The sequence below is a fragment of the Pelobates fuscus genome, chromosome 9, assembly GCF_036172605.1.
Source record: "Pelobates fuscus isolate aPelFus1 chromosome 9, aPelFus1.pri, whole genome shotgun sequence".
NCBI classification, from domain to species: Eukaryota; Metazoa; Chordata; class Amphibia; order Anura; family Pelobatidae; genus Pelobates; species Pelobates fuscus.
Window position 1 is genome coordinate 54,404,437 of NC_086325.1, and position 18,500 is coordinate 54,422,936.

General features: G+C 36.9%; 1 protein-coding gene across 1 annotated transcript in view; it reads right to left on the minus strand.

Annotated features, from left to right (window-relative positions):
• Positions 1–283: 283 nt before the first annotated feature.
• Positions 284–18,500, minus strand: part of AFF2 (ALF transcription elongation factor 2) — a 468,515-nt gene continuing 450,298 nt past the window's right edge. Inside the window, exons 20-21 of the mRNA XM_063431978.1 lie at positions 9,148–9,362; positions 284–2,789 (exon numbers count right to left, since the gene is read on the minus strand). Of these exons, the coding sequence (XP_063288048.1) occupies positions 2,668–2,789; positions 9,148–9,362 (337 nt within the window). The 3' untranslated portion in view covers positions 284–2,667. The remainder of the gene's footprint in view (positions 2,790–9,147; positions 9,363–18,500) is intronic.

Below are 18,500 nucleotides of genomic sequence, written 5' to 3' on the forward strand. Positions count from 1 at the left end.
AAAAAGTGGTTCTTCACATGGACATACTAATGAAGACCCTTTAAGATATTTAACCAAAGAAGTCCAGTGGGTTTTCAAAGGCTATGAATATAATGAGTTTTAATGCTAGATGATGATGTGTACGTATATTGTTTTAGGGTGTGGAAGAAGCATGACTTTGCAGTGCCTTTTGATTCATTACTAATTAACATAATATTTTGTTGCCTTTATTTTACATTATCCTTGACATTATACTTGTTATAGTTATGACATTTAATTTCCATTATACATTATAGTAAGGGTCATATTTCACTACAAAGTTTTGATGCAAGAACATTTTTGGAAAACCTCTGAAGTCAGCTCGTTCTTAATGTACATCAGAAACAAGCCTATCGAAATGAGTGAACATTATTAAACTATCACAAGAAAACAAGTACTTATTAATACAAGGCAATTAATAAGAATTATTATGGAATTGGTTGGTCAAGCTTGTGAGACAGCTTAAATTCTGCATTTTTCAAGATCATAAATCCTAACTTATTAACTGTCTTAGAGTCTAGAGCTAGAAGCCTATTCCAAATAAGATAGAAGATGAGAAGGCACAGCATAAACACTTGGTGTATAACTCAAGATATTAAAAAAATTAGTAAGTACCAAATTGACATATGGAGAACAAACTGGATTGCCTGGGCTGTGATTGGTTCGCCATAACAAGATTTGTGTTCCACTGACATAAATAAGATGATAATGATAAAGATTATTATTATAAACACTTAATGTTTCACTTGGCTCCTCTACCAATTACAAACTTAGCACTATAAACATAGATGTAAATGAGAATTAAAGATTTCGCATAAACCCACAACAGAGCTCTGTATTGCATACTGGATATTTTGACTTTTTACACAAAACTGGCTCGCTGGTCTATATAATTGCTTACATCACAGTGACATTCAGTAATGACCAAGTTCAAATCATAATAAAAAAAAGTTTCCTTTTATCTTTAATTGTGATATGAACATTCCAAAGAAATGGATACTTTTTGGCTGTGGTTTTGGTGAAAGTACTGATACAGAGTTTGGTACCAAACAACGAAACGGATTGCCTTGCTGGCTCCTTTGGCAGAGTGTTGAGCCTTTGTTACTCAACTAGAAGTAATGCTTATTACAATTGCTACAAAGATGAGATCAGAACATTAAAATGTGTTACACAACAACTAACTCTGTACAATCAGGCTTTGAGCAGAGTATATTTATCACAACTGAGCAACACTGTTTTGACCTGCTCCCAAGAAAATGCCATTGTATACACTTTAAATAATCACGACAGTATAAAATAAATAAAAACTAAAAATATCACCCTTTAAGACAATTTCATTAGCGTCTGTTTTTATGTATGAATTCTTTATAGAAAACCAATGAACACTGTTAAATAGTTGGATCTTCCTGGATCTATTACATAATCATGTGTGGTTATTTTAAATGGACATCCAAGGTAATCTGTGAATTTGTATCTGTGGGATTTCAAATAATATTCAGTGTTCATTTTCCAACTGTTGCACTATTTTTGGGACATTGCCATTATAAAAAAGGCCTCACTTCTATGAATTAACACTTGGATCATTCTGGACAAAGGCAATACAATGCATGGTGGTAGATTTATTAAGAGGGGAAAAGATGAAAAACTAACCAGTGAACACTTATTAATTTTATTGAGTTAGTCATCATCTTGAAAATGAGGTTCTGCAGAATAAAATTGAATTGTTCCCTCCGCACCACTTAGTAAGTCCACCACATCCTCTTTGCTTCATTGAGCATCGGCAAATATTTTTTACTGTCCAGGTATGCTGGTTATAACACACGGACCCAAGATGCATCCTGCAACTCTTAAACCCTTGTAATATCTTTAGAATATACTTAAAAAAGTAAGTAAACCATAAAATGCCTGCTAAAATATGAAGACAATTGTTTCTTGTAAAATACAGTTCTATATCTCCATGAACAGACATTTGTATCCCCTTAATACAAATACAAAGAAGATGATATTATGTTCCATTTATGGAAGTTTTAAAAAATAAAATTATTAATTTTACCAATACAACAACAATTAGACAGTCTCAAGAAGTTCTTATTGTACAGCCTGGCAAATGCTGTATGACTGGCTTTAACTATTATTAACCATGGAGTTCTAGAGTGTATTATTCATTCTGTAGGAAGTGATGGCAAAATGAACAAATAAGCGTTTTAATTCATAGCAATCACAGGATAATATGATCCATTGCTAATAATACAATATTTGAAATAATTATCCCAATTAAAGTGTTTTTATAAAACACTCGCGTACTGAAGATGTTTTGTTCCAAATCTTCACAAAGTGCATCTTGTTCTTAATTAAAGGCAGTGAAGACTAAAACAATATCTTTAAAAATGTACCATTTCATAAAGCACATAGGAATGGATCCAAGAGACGCAAGGCATATTAAAGAGTTGGAAATGGTTGGTTTTTTTTGTTGGTTGATTCAGCAAATGCTACTTCAGATAGGCATTTCCAGTGATGATAAAATCCACTTCCAACAGAGATATATATATATAAAAAAAAAGTCAAGATGATGCGTGGGTATCCACCAGTGATCGTCTATGCTCTGGCAGAGGTAGAATACAAGAAAATGTACATGGAGCAAAGCAGACACTACAATAATTGAGACTCAATGCGTAACCAGTGAAGTCCTTGTCGCACGTAACGGACCAAGTAGGTCATAGTGCTGTGTTGTGTTAATGGCTCCATCACTGTGTCAAGGTCTTGAAAAAATTCTGCAATAACAAAACAAAACATTTTTTTTAGTATATATATTTATCTATGAAAAGAGATGTTTCAAGAAACCTTTAAAACAGACAACAAATAGAAATACTGAAAAGATTACATTGTGAGATGTATCTTCATAAAAAGCGGAATAATAAAAATTGTAGCGTTCAGACAAAAAAAATTGTTAGATAAGACAGATAAATAGAGCACTTTTTTTACAACAACAAAGCAAGCTTTCACTGGGGCCCATGATACTACTTATTTTCTCATACCTAACTTAGAGAAGTAAGTATTATTTAGCTATTTGTGAGAGCATACATTGTTTGTGTTTTAAGATAATAAAAATTGTATATTTAAAAACTGGGTTTTCTTGCACTTTTTCATGAACACCAAAAGCCCTAACCTAACTTTATGGACTTCTATTTACACTACGTGTTGAGTAACAGAAACGGTTATTACCATATAATATTGTTGTAAAGAGAAAGACAATAGAAAAAACATAAAAAAAAAAAAACTGGAGGCAAAAGTCACAGATATTGTGAAGTATTTTTAATGCAGATGAAAAAAAAAATCAGAAATACAAAAATCTATATGAAAGAGTTACGCCAATAGCTAAATCAATTAAAATGAATAAATACTTAGATATATATATTACCCAACCTTTTAAATGGACATTCAGGATGTACTGGCAGTAAAAAAAAAAAAATACAAAGTACTCTGGCAGAAGTGGAATGTGCTTAGTTTCACTAGTTTAAGGCTTATTCAAGGGTTTGACATAATAAAGGTTTCTGATTTTATGCTGCATTATAGACAGCAATTCATAACAGCATTTTTTGAGTGCAGTTGCTCACTATATCAAGCCATCAACTGCATATCTAGCTGGATGTAACAGAAGCAATACATTCTCCGTTGGTATGTTTTCATGCATTCTGACACAGCTCATACTTTTAGCGTTTGCCATTTATTTATTTTTTTTTCACTTAAAAGTCTATGGTTCGACTTTACATTTTCTTCTTTTACCAAGATTTTTATGTCAGTCGATCAATTGTTTATCGTTTATAACTGCTGCACATTGTAAAACTTATTCTATCGATTGTTGGTTTTTTTTCCATTGGTGTCTTGAAACATTTAAAAAAATGTATACAGTTTCAATGATCTAATTTTAGTACTTTTATTTCCTTTGTGGAGAAGGATAGGAAGGACTATGTTGGGACAGGATACAATGTGATTTGTGATCAATGAGCAGTTGTTCATGATCATATGAAAAATGTGCTGCTTCTTACAACAGATGGGAATAAATAAACAATACATTTATTTTTCATTATCGCCCAAGTTGTTTTAATGTGAGGCAACTGTATTTCATTTTCATTGTGTGCTACGCAGATTATAAATGGTGTGTTGATGCCAGAGCATTTTAGTTTAAGTGACAGAGTATAATATATTGTTTTGCTTCCTGCTATACATTATTCTGCATACGTGGGAGTGCGGATAGGACATGTTGCAGAAAGTCATGATCTGAATATAAGCCAAAGCAACCAAGATGACGACTATGGTGCAACAATACAAAATAATTAATTTGAGTATTTACAAAGGAAAGCATCTATTATCAATTGATCTTGCCAAATTAAAATAAAGTAACCACATAAATATAAAATTTAAAGAAATTATTGGAATGAATAGCATTTCTACAGTAATTCAATCAGGCATATCCATTAAAGTGAGAATTGTTGAGTATTGAAAGTAATATGTATGGCGCCAAGACATTAGCAGGAGATTCTTTAAGCCTTGCAAGTTGCAAGGTAGGGCCTCCATGGATTGGATTTGTTATTCCAGAACATCCCACAGATGCTTAATTGGACTGAGATTTGGGAAATTTGGCAACACCTTGAGCTCTTTGTCATGTTCCTCAAACCATTTTTGTGCAATTTGTGCAGTATGGCAGGGTGTATTGCCCTGCTGAAAGAGGCCACTGCCATTAGGTGGTATAAGTAGGTGGTATATGTCAAAGTAACATCCACATGAATGCCAGGATCCAAGGATTTCCCAGCAGAACATTGTCCAGAGCATAAAAGAGCCTCCGTCGGCCTGCCTTCTTCCCATAGTGCGTCCTGCTGCCATCTCTTCCCCAGGTAACCAACACACACACACCTGGCCATCCACCTGATCCAAATGAAAACTTGATTCATCAGACTAGACAGCCTACTTCCATTGCTTCATGGTCCAGTTCTTATGCTCATGTTTTCATTGAAGGAGCTTACAGCAATGAACCGGTGTCATCATAGGCACTCTGACCAGTCTGAGGCTACACAGCCTCATATACATAAAACTGCTATGCACTGTGTGTTCTGTCACTTTCTATAGTGGCCAGTATCAAAGTTTTTTTTTAGCAATGTGAGCTACAGTTGCTCTTCTGTATGATCGGACCAGACAGACTAGCCTTTGCTCCCAACATGCATGAATGAGCCTTGGGTGCCTATGACCCTGATGCTGGGTCACTGGCTGTCTTTCCTTGCACCACTTTTGGTAGGTAGTAACCACTGCATACTTGAAACATCTCAAACGACTTGCTGTCTTGGAAATGCTCTGACCCAGTTAGCCTTCATTATTTGGCTCTCGTCAAAGTCACTCAGATCTTTTTGCTTGTCTATTCTTCCTGCTTCCAACACAGAAAATTCACGAACTGACTGTTCACTTACTGTCTAATATTTCCCAACTCTTGACAGGTTTCATTGCAACAATATAATCAGTGTTATTCACGTCACATGTCAGTGGTTTTAACCCCTTAAGACCGGAGGGCGTACTATTACGTCCTTTTAAAAGCGGCTCTAAACGCCGCCGGACGTAATAGTACGCCCTCCGGTTTTTAGTAACTTACCCGGTCGCTGGCGGTCCCACGCCGGCGATCGCGGTTCGGGGGACTCCCAGGGAGCCCCCCGCGGCACGTCCGCCCTCCAGGAGCCCTCCCGGCCATGTGAGAGTGAGGTCCTTGCGAGGACCTCACAATCACATGGCCGGTATAGCTGCCTGCTGCATTGCCAGCAGGGGGACCAACTGTAATGACAGTTGGTCCCCCTGCTGGCTGAAAATAAAATAAAAATGTTTTAAAACAGTGTAAAAATAAATAAATTATATACTTAGATCATATATATATATTATATATATATGATCTAAGTATATATATACACATATACACACATACACATACACGGTCTAGGTGTATTTTAATATTAATATATATATAATTATATATATATATTAATATCAAATTACACGTAGACTGATACTGATTAAATATATATATAATTATTGTTATATATATATTTATAAATAATATAAAAAAAATTAATATGTAAATACGTAAAAAAATTAAATAAAAAAAATAATTAAAAATAAAATATAAAAAAATATATAGATGTGTTTTATTTCGTTCTAACTGTATTCTGATATTAATATATATATATTTATATCAAAATACACTTATAACGAAATAATATATATATCTATATACATAAATATATACGTATATATCACTATATATATACCTATATATAAATAAAAATATTCAAAAAAAAATATATATATATATATACGTATATATACACATATGTATATATATACATATATTAATTCTACACATATATTTATGTAATAATTTTACATAATTAGGTATCCTAATTAATTACAATTAGCGGGACCTGCCTGACCACCCATGCCGAAAGTATAGGGAATTTAATTTGCTAGCACTATATTTAACCCTATAACTTTCCAAGACACCATAAAACCTGTACATGGGGGGTACTGTTTTACTCGGGAGACTTCGCTGAACACAAATATTAGTGTTTCAAAACAGTAAAATGTATTACAACCATGATATCGCCAGTAAAAGTGACGTTTTTTGCATTTTTCACGCACAAACAGCACTTACAGGGACGATATTATTGCTGCAATACTTTTTACTGTTTTGAAACACAAATATTTGTGTTCAGCGAAGTCTCCTGAGTACAACAGTACCCCTCATGTACAGGTTTTATGGTGTTTTCAAAAATTACAGCGTCAAATATAAGGTTTGTGTTTAATTTTTTTCACATTAAAATTCGCCAGATTGCTTACGTTGCCTTTATGACCCTATGGTAGCCCAAGAATGAAAATTACCGCTATGATGGCATACCATTTGCAATAGTAGACAACCAAAGGTATTGCAAATGGGGTATGTCCAGTCTTTTTTAGTAGCCACTTAGTCACAAACACTGACCAAAATTGGCGTTTTTTGCATTTTTCACACACAAACAAATACAAACGCTAACTTTGGCCAGTGTTTGTGACCAAATGGCTACTAAAAAAGACTGGACATCGCTTATTTGCAATACCTTGGGTCGTCTACTATTGCAAATGGTATGCCATTATGGGTGTCAATTTATTTCCTGGGCTACTATACAGTCTCAAAGGCAACGTAACCAATCTGGCGAATTTCAATTTCAAATGTAACACGCTATATTTGACCCTGTAACTTCCCAAAACACCATAAAACCTGTACATAGGGGGTACTGTTTTACACGTGAGACTTTGCTGAATACAAATATGTGTATTTTATTGCAGTAAAAGCAAACAGTATTATGACATTGACAGTTAAAATGTCATGTAGAACGAAAAAAATTAAAAAAAATCTTATTTTCTCCCATTTTTTTCATATTAAATTATGTTTCATAGCTAAATATTTGATATTAAATGAAAGCCCTGTTTCCCCTGAATAAAATGATATATAATAAGGGGGGGTGCATTTAATATGAAAGAGGTGAATTACGGTTGGACAGACATATAGCGCAAATGCCAGGTTTTGTTTACGTTTTGTTTCGTTCACAACTTGTACATTTGGCTGCGGTGTTAAGGGGTTAATGTTGTGGCTGATCAGTATATATTATCGTATCTGGACTGGGATTAATGCCTTGCTGGGATTTTATTTTTTGACTACTTACTTTTTTGGACATATTTTATATAGTTGTATAATAGGAAAGTATTCGTATTTGTATTTATGTCTTATAAAAATAATAACAAAGTATACTTCTAGATAATGTACACAGTATAGTTATACAAAATAAAACCTAATGATGAGAGAAAAGTATAACTAAGCCTATTTGCCTGTTTGTACTGGGCACTAACTCGGGGAATGCAATCAGACTTTGACAATAAAACCCAATCGTATACGCAGAAAGAAAGCTTATTAATTGTGCATTACGCAAGCCATATTCATTTTAAATTATGCAAATCATTTTTTAAAGTTAATTTGTCTATCAACAAGTCTATGTTAAATGTAGGAACTCTATAGGCATCTCTTTAAAAATCACTTTAACATTTGTGAAAAATAGCAATTAAAATTAAAACATACAACCAAAGCTTGCTTTTTGAACTGTATTATTATATTTTAATTAATATCAAGCTAGATATTTAGCAGTATAACACACTGTGCTAATTACTAAATTCATAATATTTCATTTTAACATCAAAACACCCTACTGTGTAAATGCTCTTTGCGTGAGATGAAAATTTTAACAATTGTGCATAATGTCTATAATTATGTCATTAATAAGATGCAGTTATAGATTAACCTATTTTGCATATGTTTTGCATAATTGGTTAAAAACCTCAACAAATAGTACCTTAGAGTAATATAACATTAAAAGGTATAGCAGCTAATCGCCAGGATTTTACCTTATCTGCACAATCAGGAGTAAAAAATGTATTTGACATTCTTATTTTCTGTATTGATACATTGTATTCCATCATAACTATACAGAGGGCAATCTGCCAGTAAAACGTATAGAGGTTAGTCAGGATATTATTTACTTGCTCACTGAGAATGAAGAGGTTTTCTCATAACTTCTTTGATATTGTCAGCCCCGTTGTACTTACCTTGGCAGTCCATCAAGATGCCGGCGCTCCGATCCGGTGGACTGCAGTTCCCATGCAGTATGAGGCTCCTGACAGCCTCATGGCCGCTGGCCGCTGTGCGCCCGCCACTTTTTATGATCCGGTGCATGCGTGTTGGTGTAATGATGTCACATGAGCTCTAAGTAATAGAGCCCAGCACACACGCACCTTTTGTAATAGAGCCCAGCACACACGCACTTGGCTATGCTAAACATGCCCCCAAACATATAAAATCCCAGTCTTGCCAAAATATGCCCTGTTGTGGTCCTTCTGACTTTCCTTGAATTATATTATTCTATTTTTCGGCCATTCTAAGGACCGGTTTAGGGACTTTCTATCTGTCTCCATTTATTCCAGTGGGATTTTAACTCTGCATGTTAGGTTGTACATTACAGATACATTTAGTTCTGCAATTGCATAAGGGAATGTTTTTAAGCTTACCTTTATTTTCTTTTGTAAGCTTGTCAGCCATATCCCAGTGTTCATAACTACGCAAAACATTGTTAGTGATGTTCACATGACTGGCTGCCATGTGATGTATGCGTTGTGGGATCGATACAGTGCCCGTAGAGGAAGATACAGTTGATCCACTACTGTTTCCAGAAGAACTCAATGGGGACGGACTCAATGGCATTGGAGACGGGGTCTCTGTGTTCCTGAAACAGAGGTTAACGAGAAATGTTCATATGTGTAGGAGTGTATGTGTAAACACATCACGTGTGCAGATAATTTCAAACCAGGAGAAAAATACATATATTATGAATCATTAGCAGACTATAAAGTTGTTCTGTAAGTAGTTTGGTATTAAACACAAACATTGAATAATATTCTTATTCATATGTAACTACAAGTGTCAATGACAATAATCTATAAATATTCAACAAGTGTCAGGAAAAGGAGCATTAAGAACCAATAAGTGATATTAGAGAATTGTGAATTCATACCTCCCAAGTGTCCCTATGTAGGTGGGACAGTCCCTATGTTGTGCCAAAAACCATGTGTCCTTCTTTTCTATTCTATGCCCCTCTTTTCTAGGAGTTCCATATTGTTGGTATATCTGAATGTACAGCAGAGCTCCACAGCAATAATTCTCACACTAATGTATATTTAAACTGTAATAAATGTGTTTAGAAATCAGTCTGCGTAAATAAGATATATCGTTCTTGTTCTAAATTACAATTTAGTTACATAAACTGTTATTAGTAAGTGTGAGTGGGGGTAACACCCCCCCCCCCACTCACACCCATAAAATTAAAGTGTGCCTCTTTGTCCATTTAAAATGTTGTGAATATGTAAATGTATGCATGTATTAGTGTTTTAGCAAATAAAACCAATACAAGGAATGTGGGACAATCAAGAATTATTAATTGCAAATAATTGGGCAGGGCTGACAAGGAATCCCTATACTATCCAGATATCATGCATCCTTTATCATGGCTCTCCTTAAGGACACATGACATGTCATGATTCCCTTTTATTCCAGACACTTGGTCCTTAAGGGGTTAAATACTGTTTGCTGATGACTTTGATATTAAAGCATTGACTCTCTACATGCCTAAAACCGTGAATAAAATGGATCTGAATTTCAAAGTGCCAAGGCTATTTTGGAGTATTATACTGTGTATAAAATAATACTATTGGAAAAAATACATAAAGAACTCTGTAGGCTTTTCTGCTATTTACTTGAGACATTTTCTACCTATAATCTCAATTATCTGTTCCAATTGCATTTCAGTTTTATAAAATATGGTCCATTATGAAAAGACAATATAATAGTTTCCCCACCCCCTGCTTAACCGTCCAATATAATAAGAGCACTAGCATAATCCCATTTTTGAACACACATAAAACACTCTGTCGGACTAAAAACAAGGCATCTCCTCCATATTGGCTGAATGTTGGAAAATGCCCAGCATGCACTGCTGTATGCATGCTGATAGCATTTTTCAAACAATGTTGCCAATCTCAATGGGGCATCCAGCTATATTATTGCTGGTAATAAGACTACGTAATGGAGAAAATAAAAAATAAAAAAAGATTTCGCACTCACTCAATCACATTCAAAGCATTTCATATTTCAACAAGCCATCAAAAAGTCACAGTTTATTCTCCAACCAAACATAAAATAAAGATCAGTTACAAGTAATATTCTGATTCAGATGTTATATTATCCTGTAATAAAAGTATATTCAAAAGGCCATATGTACGTTCTGTGCAAATAAGTGAGTGTTTCATTATCTCAGAAAAAATTCTCCTTTTTTTCTGGTCTATTTTCTGCTAAATAAACAACATTTCTCAAAAGGTAGTTAATAACAGTTTAATATCTAAGGTTTTCAAATGATTTCATTTTTTTGGATAAATGTAAAAAATATATTTTTCGACATCAAATATAAAAAAAAAATCAAAATAAAAAAATATAAACATGTTAAAATATAAAAAAAATTAAATTAATCATTTTTAAAATTGATCAAAAAATATTACATCATTTGAAAAGCTTATCCAAAAATATGAAATCACGTCCGTAAGACTCTCTGGGTCAAAATGTTTTTTTTCTTAATTAATCTAATATATATATTTATTTTAACTCTGCAGCAAGTTTTTCTATTAATCACATGTACATACATAGCAGAAATGTGTCACCCCTACCGTGCTCCCTGTATGCACAGAGATGATTTCATTTTGCCATTTAAACCAAAATTAAGAAAGAGACTCACTTAACTTCACCTCAAATCTGGCACTTTTCCTTTCCTGACTCCTTAACAATTTTATTTTGTGACTCTCAAGTCAGTCCCAATAGAATCAGGGTTATTTACTAAAGCATGCCTCCCAACTGCCCCGATTTAGGCACAAATCTATTATCATTTAGGAGACTTTTCCCAGAGATATATTTCAAAACAGATTTGTCAGCAATATCTTTTCTTTGAATAAATATAAAACACAAAACCAAATTAAATTCAGGGTTTATTAGCCTGAATACAGATAGAATACCAAATCCAAGCATGTAGACAAACATTTGTAAAATATTTTCAATTTCAAAATAATATTACATGATCGCTAAGTCTATAGGCACTACTTGATAAAATTATATTTGTTGTCTTGACTTCAATATCCCGCGGATGTCTACAGTAGATTCATACTTAAAAGACTTCTCAATTTTATTATTAATCTTCATTCCTGAAGGTGAAATAAAATTTTAAACATCCCTCTGTGGAGTTATTTATTTTTCTCTATTCTACTTGTTCCAAGTTAAAAGAAAGAACAAAAGAAAGAGAATAAAAAAAAACCCTTCTGTATCTCATATTATAATGAATTTCTACCTGCTGCCAAATTCTTTCAGTTCTGTTGGTAGACTGAAAATTCTCAACAGATAATACAAAGACTGTTATTTAAGCATTTTGGAGAAACCACAATGGCAATTTCTAACAAATACAGTCCGCGCGATAGGTAGAGTGCAATTTATAACAGTCTCCTGGAGTGTGTTATTATCTGTGGAAGGCAAGCAAGAATTGCAAACATTTCTTTACAATTCCTTTTGAAATCGTATGGGAAATTGTAATTGTACGATAATCTTTACATCCTATTTTTGATTTTGTACGTTATCTACTTGATGTAGAACTAATGCTGATTACAGAGTTGCATTTCACGGTAATTAACAATTGTTGGTGCTAGCAATTCGTTGACGATTAAGTGGTGCTCTGTCAAACAGACACACTGCAAGATGTCAGGGATTTAGAAACAGACTATGAATTATACTTTACAAATTCAGTTCCCTAAAGAAAAGCAGTATCTGCTATATATTACTTGGTCGGAAGCTGAATAGTTGGAGTGAGGTTTAATTTAGACCTATAGGCATGTCTGCCATCAAAATTAAACCATTTCCCAATGTGAAGATATACTTTAATATATCATAAAATTATTCTAAATATTTAACAGTCTCAATGCTACTTCTATTTAAAAGCATTCATTATATATGCAAGAAAAAGAGAACGCTCAATGTATTTTCATATTCAATTCACTTTTTAAATAAATTAATAAAATAAATTTATATTGCCCAATTCAGATCTGCACATGGAAGTATTAAAATTTCCAAGGTGAAATATAGCCAAAATGTCACATATAGAAAAACAATTTACATCAACTGTAAAGAATAGTGACACATATTTTTTCTTCCAACATTTGAAATAGATTATAAGTGTAAATTGTGAAAAACACACTGTTACTATTTGAAATACAAAATATAAATATTTATTTAATCTGCTTTATGTTTTCAGGGAAACAGAAATGAATATAAAAAGAAGAACTGTTGTATGCTTTTGCAGAATTCTTGGGTTTTGGACTGGTACGCATATTTTAAAACACTTGTAAAATGTCCATAAATGGGAAAAAGGCTTATCTGCTGGCTTATAAGCATACTTGGGAACATGTGTGAGTCAGTAGTGCTTTGGAGATGGTCCCCTTAGTCTTCCCACATGATTCCAAATTAAAAAGGGAAATAGATACAAAAATAAGCATTGTTAAATGACACTCCTCCTTAGAGAAGAACGGATTAACACAGGGCAATGAGATACCTCGTCTTCGAAGATCCTTGACCGCTTTTGGGCTAAAGCTATTGTATTTAAAGATAAACTTCTAGGCTTAGTTTTGTTTAGTATGTGTCAGAAAAATAACTATAACTTAAGAATAATTTTCTTTTTAGCAACTGGATGACACATACTTTTTAATAAACATTAGAGATGTCGCGAACATAACATTTTCCGTTCACGAACGGTGAATGCGAATTTCCGCAAATGTTCGCAAACCGGGCGAACCGCCATAGACTTCAATAGGCAGGCGAATTTTAAAACCCACAGGGACTCTTTCTGGCCACAATAGTGATGGAAAAGTTGTTTCAAAGGGACTAACACCTGGACTGTGGCATGCCGGAGGGGGATGCATGGCAAAACTCCCATGGAAAATTACATAGTTGATGCAGAGTCTGGTTTTAATCCATAAAGGGCATAAATCACCTAACATTCCTAAATTGTTTGGAATAACATGCTTTAAAACATCAGGTATAATGTTGTATCGATCAGGTAGTGTAAGGGTTATGCCCGCTTCACAGTGACAGACCAAACTCCCCATTTAACGCACCGCAAACAGTCCATTTGCACAACCGCAAACTCCCCATTTGCACAAGGTTGGATACCAAACTAGCCATGTCCCGTTCCTTGTCCTCACTGATGTCATTGAAGGTCTCTTCCTCCACCCAGCCACGTACAACACCAAGGGTCCCCGAAAGGTGACAACAAGCCCCCTGGGATGCCTGCTGTGTTTGGTCTTCCACCTCCTCAAAGTCACCTTCCTCCTCTGACTCCTCTTCTTCAGACTCCTCTCTCTGCGTTGCCTCTCTCTGCGTTATTATAAGGTGTGTTAAGTAGTACTATTCCTATCAGTTTAATCCCTGTTACGTCCCCTATCAGGGGACGTGTATAAGGCATCGATTTTAGGAACCGGGAGATGGAAAAAGATGCTTGGTCGGTCCTCCTACTTCAAATTTGGGGCACTGCGCGTGCAATCTAATGTGCCACCAGATAGGAGTGGTGTGTTAAGTAGTACTATTCTTATCAGTTTAATCCCCTGTTACATCCCCTATCAGGGGACGTGTATATTGCATCGATTTTAGGAACCGGGAGATGGAAAAAGATGCTTGGTCGGTCGTCCTACTTCAAATTTGAGGCACTGTGCGTACAATCTAATGTGCCACCAGATAGGAGTGGTGTGTTAAGTAGTACTATTCTTATCAGTTTAATCCCTGTTAGGTCCCCCTCATCAGGCCTTTTTTAGTCGAATGTATCGCCCACTGTCAGTCCCTTCGGGTTCCATCACTCATTCATCTTAATAAAGGTGAGGTAATCTAGACTTTTTGACTTAGGCGACTTCTCTTCTCAGTGACAATACCTCCTGCTGCACTGAAGGTCCTTTCTGACAGGACACTTGAAGCGGGGCAGGCCAGAAGTTCTATCGCAAATTGGGATAGCTCAGGCCACAGGTCAAGCCTGCACACCCAGTAGTCAAGGGGTTCATCGCTCCTCAGAGTGTCGATATCTGAAGTTAAGGCGAGGTAGTCTGCTACCTGTCGGTCGAGTCGTTCTCTGAGTGTGGACCCCGAAGGGCTGAGGCCATGCGTAGGACTTAAAAAGCTCCGCATGTCCTCCATCAACAACACGTCTGTAAAGCGTCCTGTCCTTGCCGGCGTGGTCGTGGGAGGAGGAGGATTACTTTCACCTCTTTCCCTGTTAGATTCCCATTGTGCTGTGACATCACCCTTATAAGCTGTGTAAAGCATACTTTTTAATTGTTTTTGGAACTGCTGCATCCTTTCCGACTTGCCGTAATTCGGTAACATTTCAGGCACTTTCTGCTTATACCGGGGGTCTAGAAGCATGGAGACCCAGTACAGGTCATTCTCCTTCAGCCTTTTTATACGAGGGTCCTTCAACAGGCACGGCAGCATGAAAGACCCCATTTGCACAAGGTTGGATGCCGAGCTACTCATGTCACGTTCCTCATCCTCAGTGATCTCACTGAAGGTATGTTCTCCCCCCCCCAGCCACGTACAACACCACGGGTAACAGACAGGTGACAACGAGCACCCTGGGATGCCTGTTGTGGTTGGTCTTTCTCCTCCTCTTCAAAGCCACATTCCTCCTCTGACTCCTCTTCCTCACAATCCTCTTCCAGCGTTGCCGCAGGTCCAGCAAGCGATGCTGATAAGGCTGTTTCTGGTGGTGATGGTGACCACAACTCTTCCTCTTCCTCTTCATGCTCATCTACGACCTGATCCAGCACTCTTCACAGGGCACGCTCCAGGAAGAAAACGAATGGTATGATGTCGCTGATGGTGCCTTCGGTGCGACTGACTAGGTTTGTCACCTCCTCAAAAGGACGCATGAGCCTACAGGCATTGCGCATGAGCGTTCAGTAACGTGGCAAAAAAAGCAGCTCCGCAGAGTCTGTCCTAGCACCCCGGTCATACAAATAGTAGTTAACGGCTTTTTCTTGTTGGAGCAGGCGGTCGAACATTAGGAGTGTTGAATTCCAACATGTCGGGCTGTCGCAAATCAAGCGCCTCACTGGCATGTTGTTTCGACGCTTGATATCTGAAAAGTGCGCCATGGCCGTGTAGGAACGCCTGAAATGGTCACACACCTTCCTGGCCTACTTCAGGACGTCCTGTAAGCCTATGTACTTATGCACAAAGCGTTGTACGATCAGATTACACACATGTGCCATGCACGGCACGTGTCAACTTGCCCAAATTCAATGCCGCCAACAAATTTCTTCCGTTGTCACTAACCACTTTGCCAATCTCCAGTTGGTGCGGAGTCAGCCACTGATCCACCTGTGCGTTCAGGGCGGACAGGAGTGCTGGTCCGGTGTGACTCTCTGCTTTCAGGCAAGTCAACCCCAAGACGGCGTGACACTGCCATATCCGGGATGTGGAAAAGTACCTGGGGAGCTGGGGGGGTGCCGTTGATGTGGAGCAAGACGCAGCAGCAGAAGAGGACTCAGCCGAGGAGGTTATGGAAGAGGATGGAATAGGAGGAGTAGAGGAGGTGGCTGCAGGCCTGCCTGCAAGTTGTGGCGGTGTCACCAACTCCTCTGCAGAGCCACGCATTTCATGCTTGGCAGCCGTCAGCAGGTTTACCCAATGCGCAGTGTAGGTGATATACCTGCCCTGACCATGCTTTGCAGACCAGGTATCAGTGGTCAGATGGACCCTTGCCCCAACACTGTGTTCCAGACATGCCATTACTTCCTTTTGCACAATCGAGTACAGGTCGGGGATTGCCTTTTGTGCAAAGAAATTTCGTCCGGGTACCTTCCACTGCGGTGTCCCAATAGCTACAAATTTTTGGAACGCCTCAGACTCCACCAGCTTGTATGGTAAAAGCTGGCGGGCTAAGAGTTCAGACAAGCCAGCTGTCAGATGCCGGGCAAGGGGGTGACTTTGTGACATTGGCTACTTATGCTCAAACATGTCCCTGACAGACACCATGTGTGTAATGCAGTCAAAAAAAAAAAAAGCAGACTGATGTTCTAGCCCTAAAAAGGGCTTTTTGGGGTGCTGTCCTTATAGCAGAGATCAGATGAGTCCTTCAGGACTGTAGTGGACACTGAATACACTAGCCTAGCTATCGATTTCCCTATTAAATCAGCAGCAGCTACACTGTCCCTCCTCTCACTAAGAATGCAGCTTCCGAATGAATCTAAAATGGATGCTGTCCAGGAGGTGGGAGAGTCTGGGAGGGAGGGTCTGCTGCTGATTGGCTGGAATGTGTCTGCTGACTGTGAGGTACAGGGTCAAAGTTTACTCAATGATGACGAATAGGGGGTGAACCGAACATCGCATATGTTCACCCGCCGTGGCGAACGCGAACAAGCTATGTTCGCCGTGAACTATTCACCAGCTAACTATTCGGGACATCTCTAATAAACATACAATATTTTGGAAATTTGTATGCCATTTTATTAACCTTCAACTGCAGTAAAACCAGAACCTTGTACTATGCCAGGGCTCAACAAATGACAGAGTTATTGACAGGGTTATTGATAAATACCAGATTTTGTCCTAATGAGCAAATGTTCGGTGAAAATGTCTGAATTCCGACCAGTTATATATCTGATCGGAATTCATTCGGTCCAACCAGATTTGCAGAAATCATCCATTTGGTGACTGGATTAAAATCAGTGCTTTTGCATACAAACCCTCGGCAAAGTATAGGATTTGAAAAAATATTTAAGGGGGAAGGATCTAGTGTCCTCCCAGCCCTGCTGTCTATTCAAATAATCATTCAATTATCTACTATGCCCTCCCAAACACCATCCATTTGCAGTAGGTTTGGGCTCTAAAAATATTATACAAGGGTATAATGTCTTGGTCCACCCACCTCCCCACTGGTGGCTTAGGGACCCCAAATGAAACCTACCTACCCCCTCACCTTAATAATTATAATGAATATATACTTACCATGAGAAGTTTTTATTCTTTTCCTCAGCCCCAAAAGGGCAAAATGAAAATCAGTTATACATACAACTCTTGTAAATAAAAAAAATCTGATTCACAAAATAAACAGATGAATAAAATGAAAACTGTGATGCGATAAAAATAAATCCATCTTCTCCCTGCGAGAGTTCCACGCAGAATGAAGCTTCAAGGCGTGAAAAGCTTGGCTTTCCCACGCTTTGAATTCTCATTAGAGCTCTTACAGGCAAGTCTCACTTCTTTCGAAATTTGTCATGGGAATATTCCCGTAGGCTTATTTATTTATTTTTTATATTTTAATGTTGCAGTTGGCTAACATGTACTGCCCAGCCAAGACAAAGTTAACCCCTGCAGTGTGATAGCAAATAGTTTGGATCTTTTAAATTCAATACTTGAAGCATTCATGTCCGGATTTCAAGAACTTGAGTCTGGATTTTAGCTGTCTAGTGGCAGTCAGTCCAGCTGATATCCAGATCTAATTCAGACTCTTTTGGAGCATGAATTGCTCACATTTGCAGTATGAAAGGCCCCGTAAGCAGTACTTTGGTACCATTTGGACCATTTGGACTTTAGTGAATAACCATATGAATGTGACATTTATAATCTAAAAAGACAAAAACTCTTAGACAATATATTTAAAAGAACAAAGTAAAAATAAATCACTGTTAATAAAGAGTATAACAAAACTTGTCTACAATGCATTGCTACTTTCCAATAATTTGAGAATTGTACATACACAACCAATTCTTATCCATGGAGCCATGCAGGG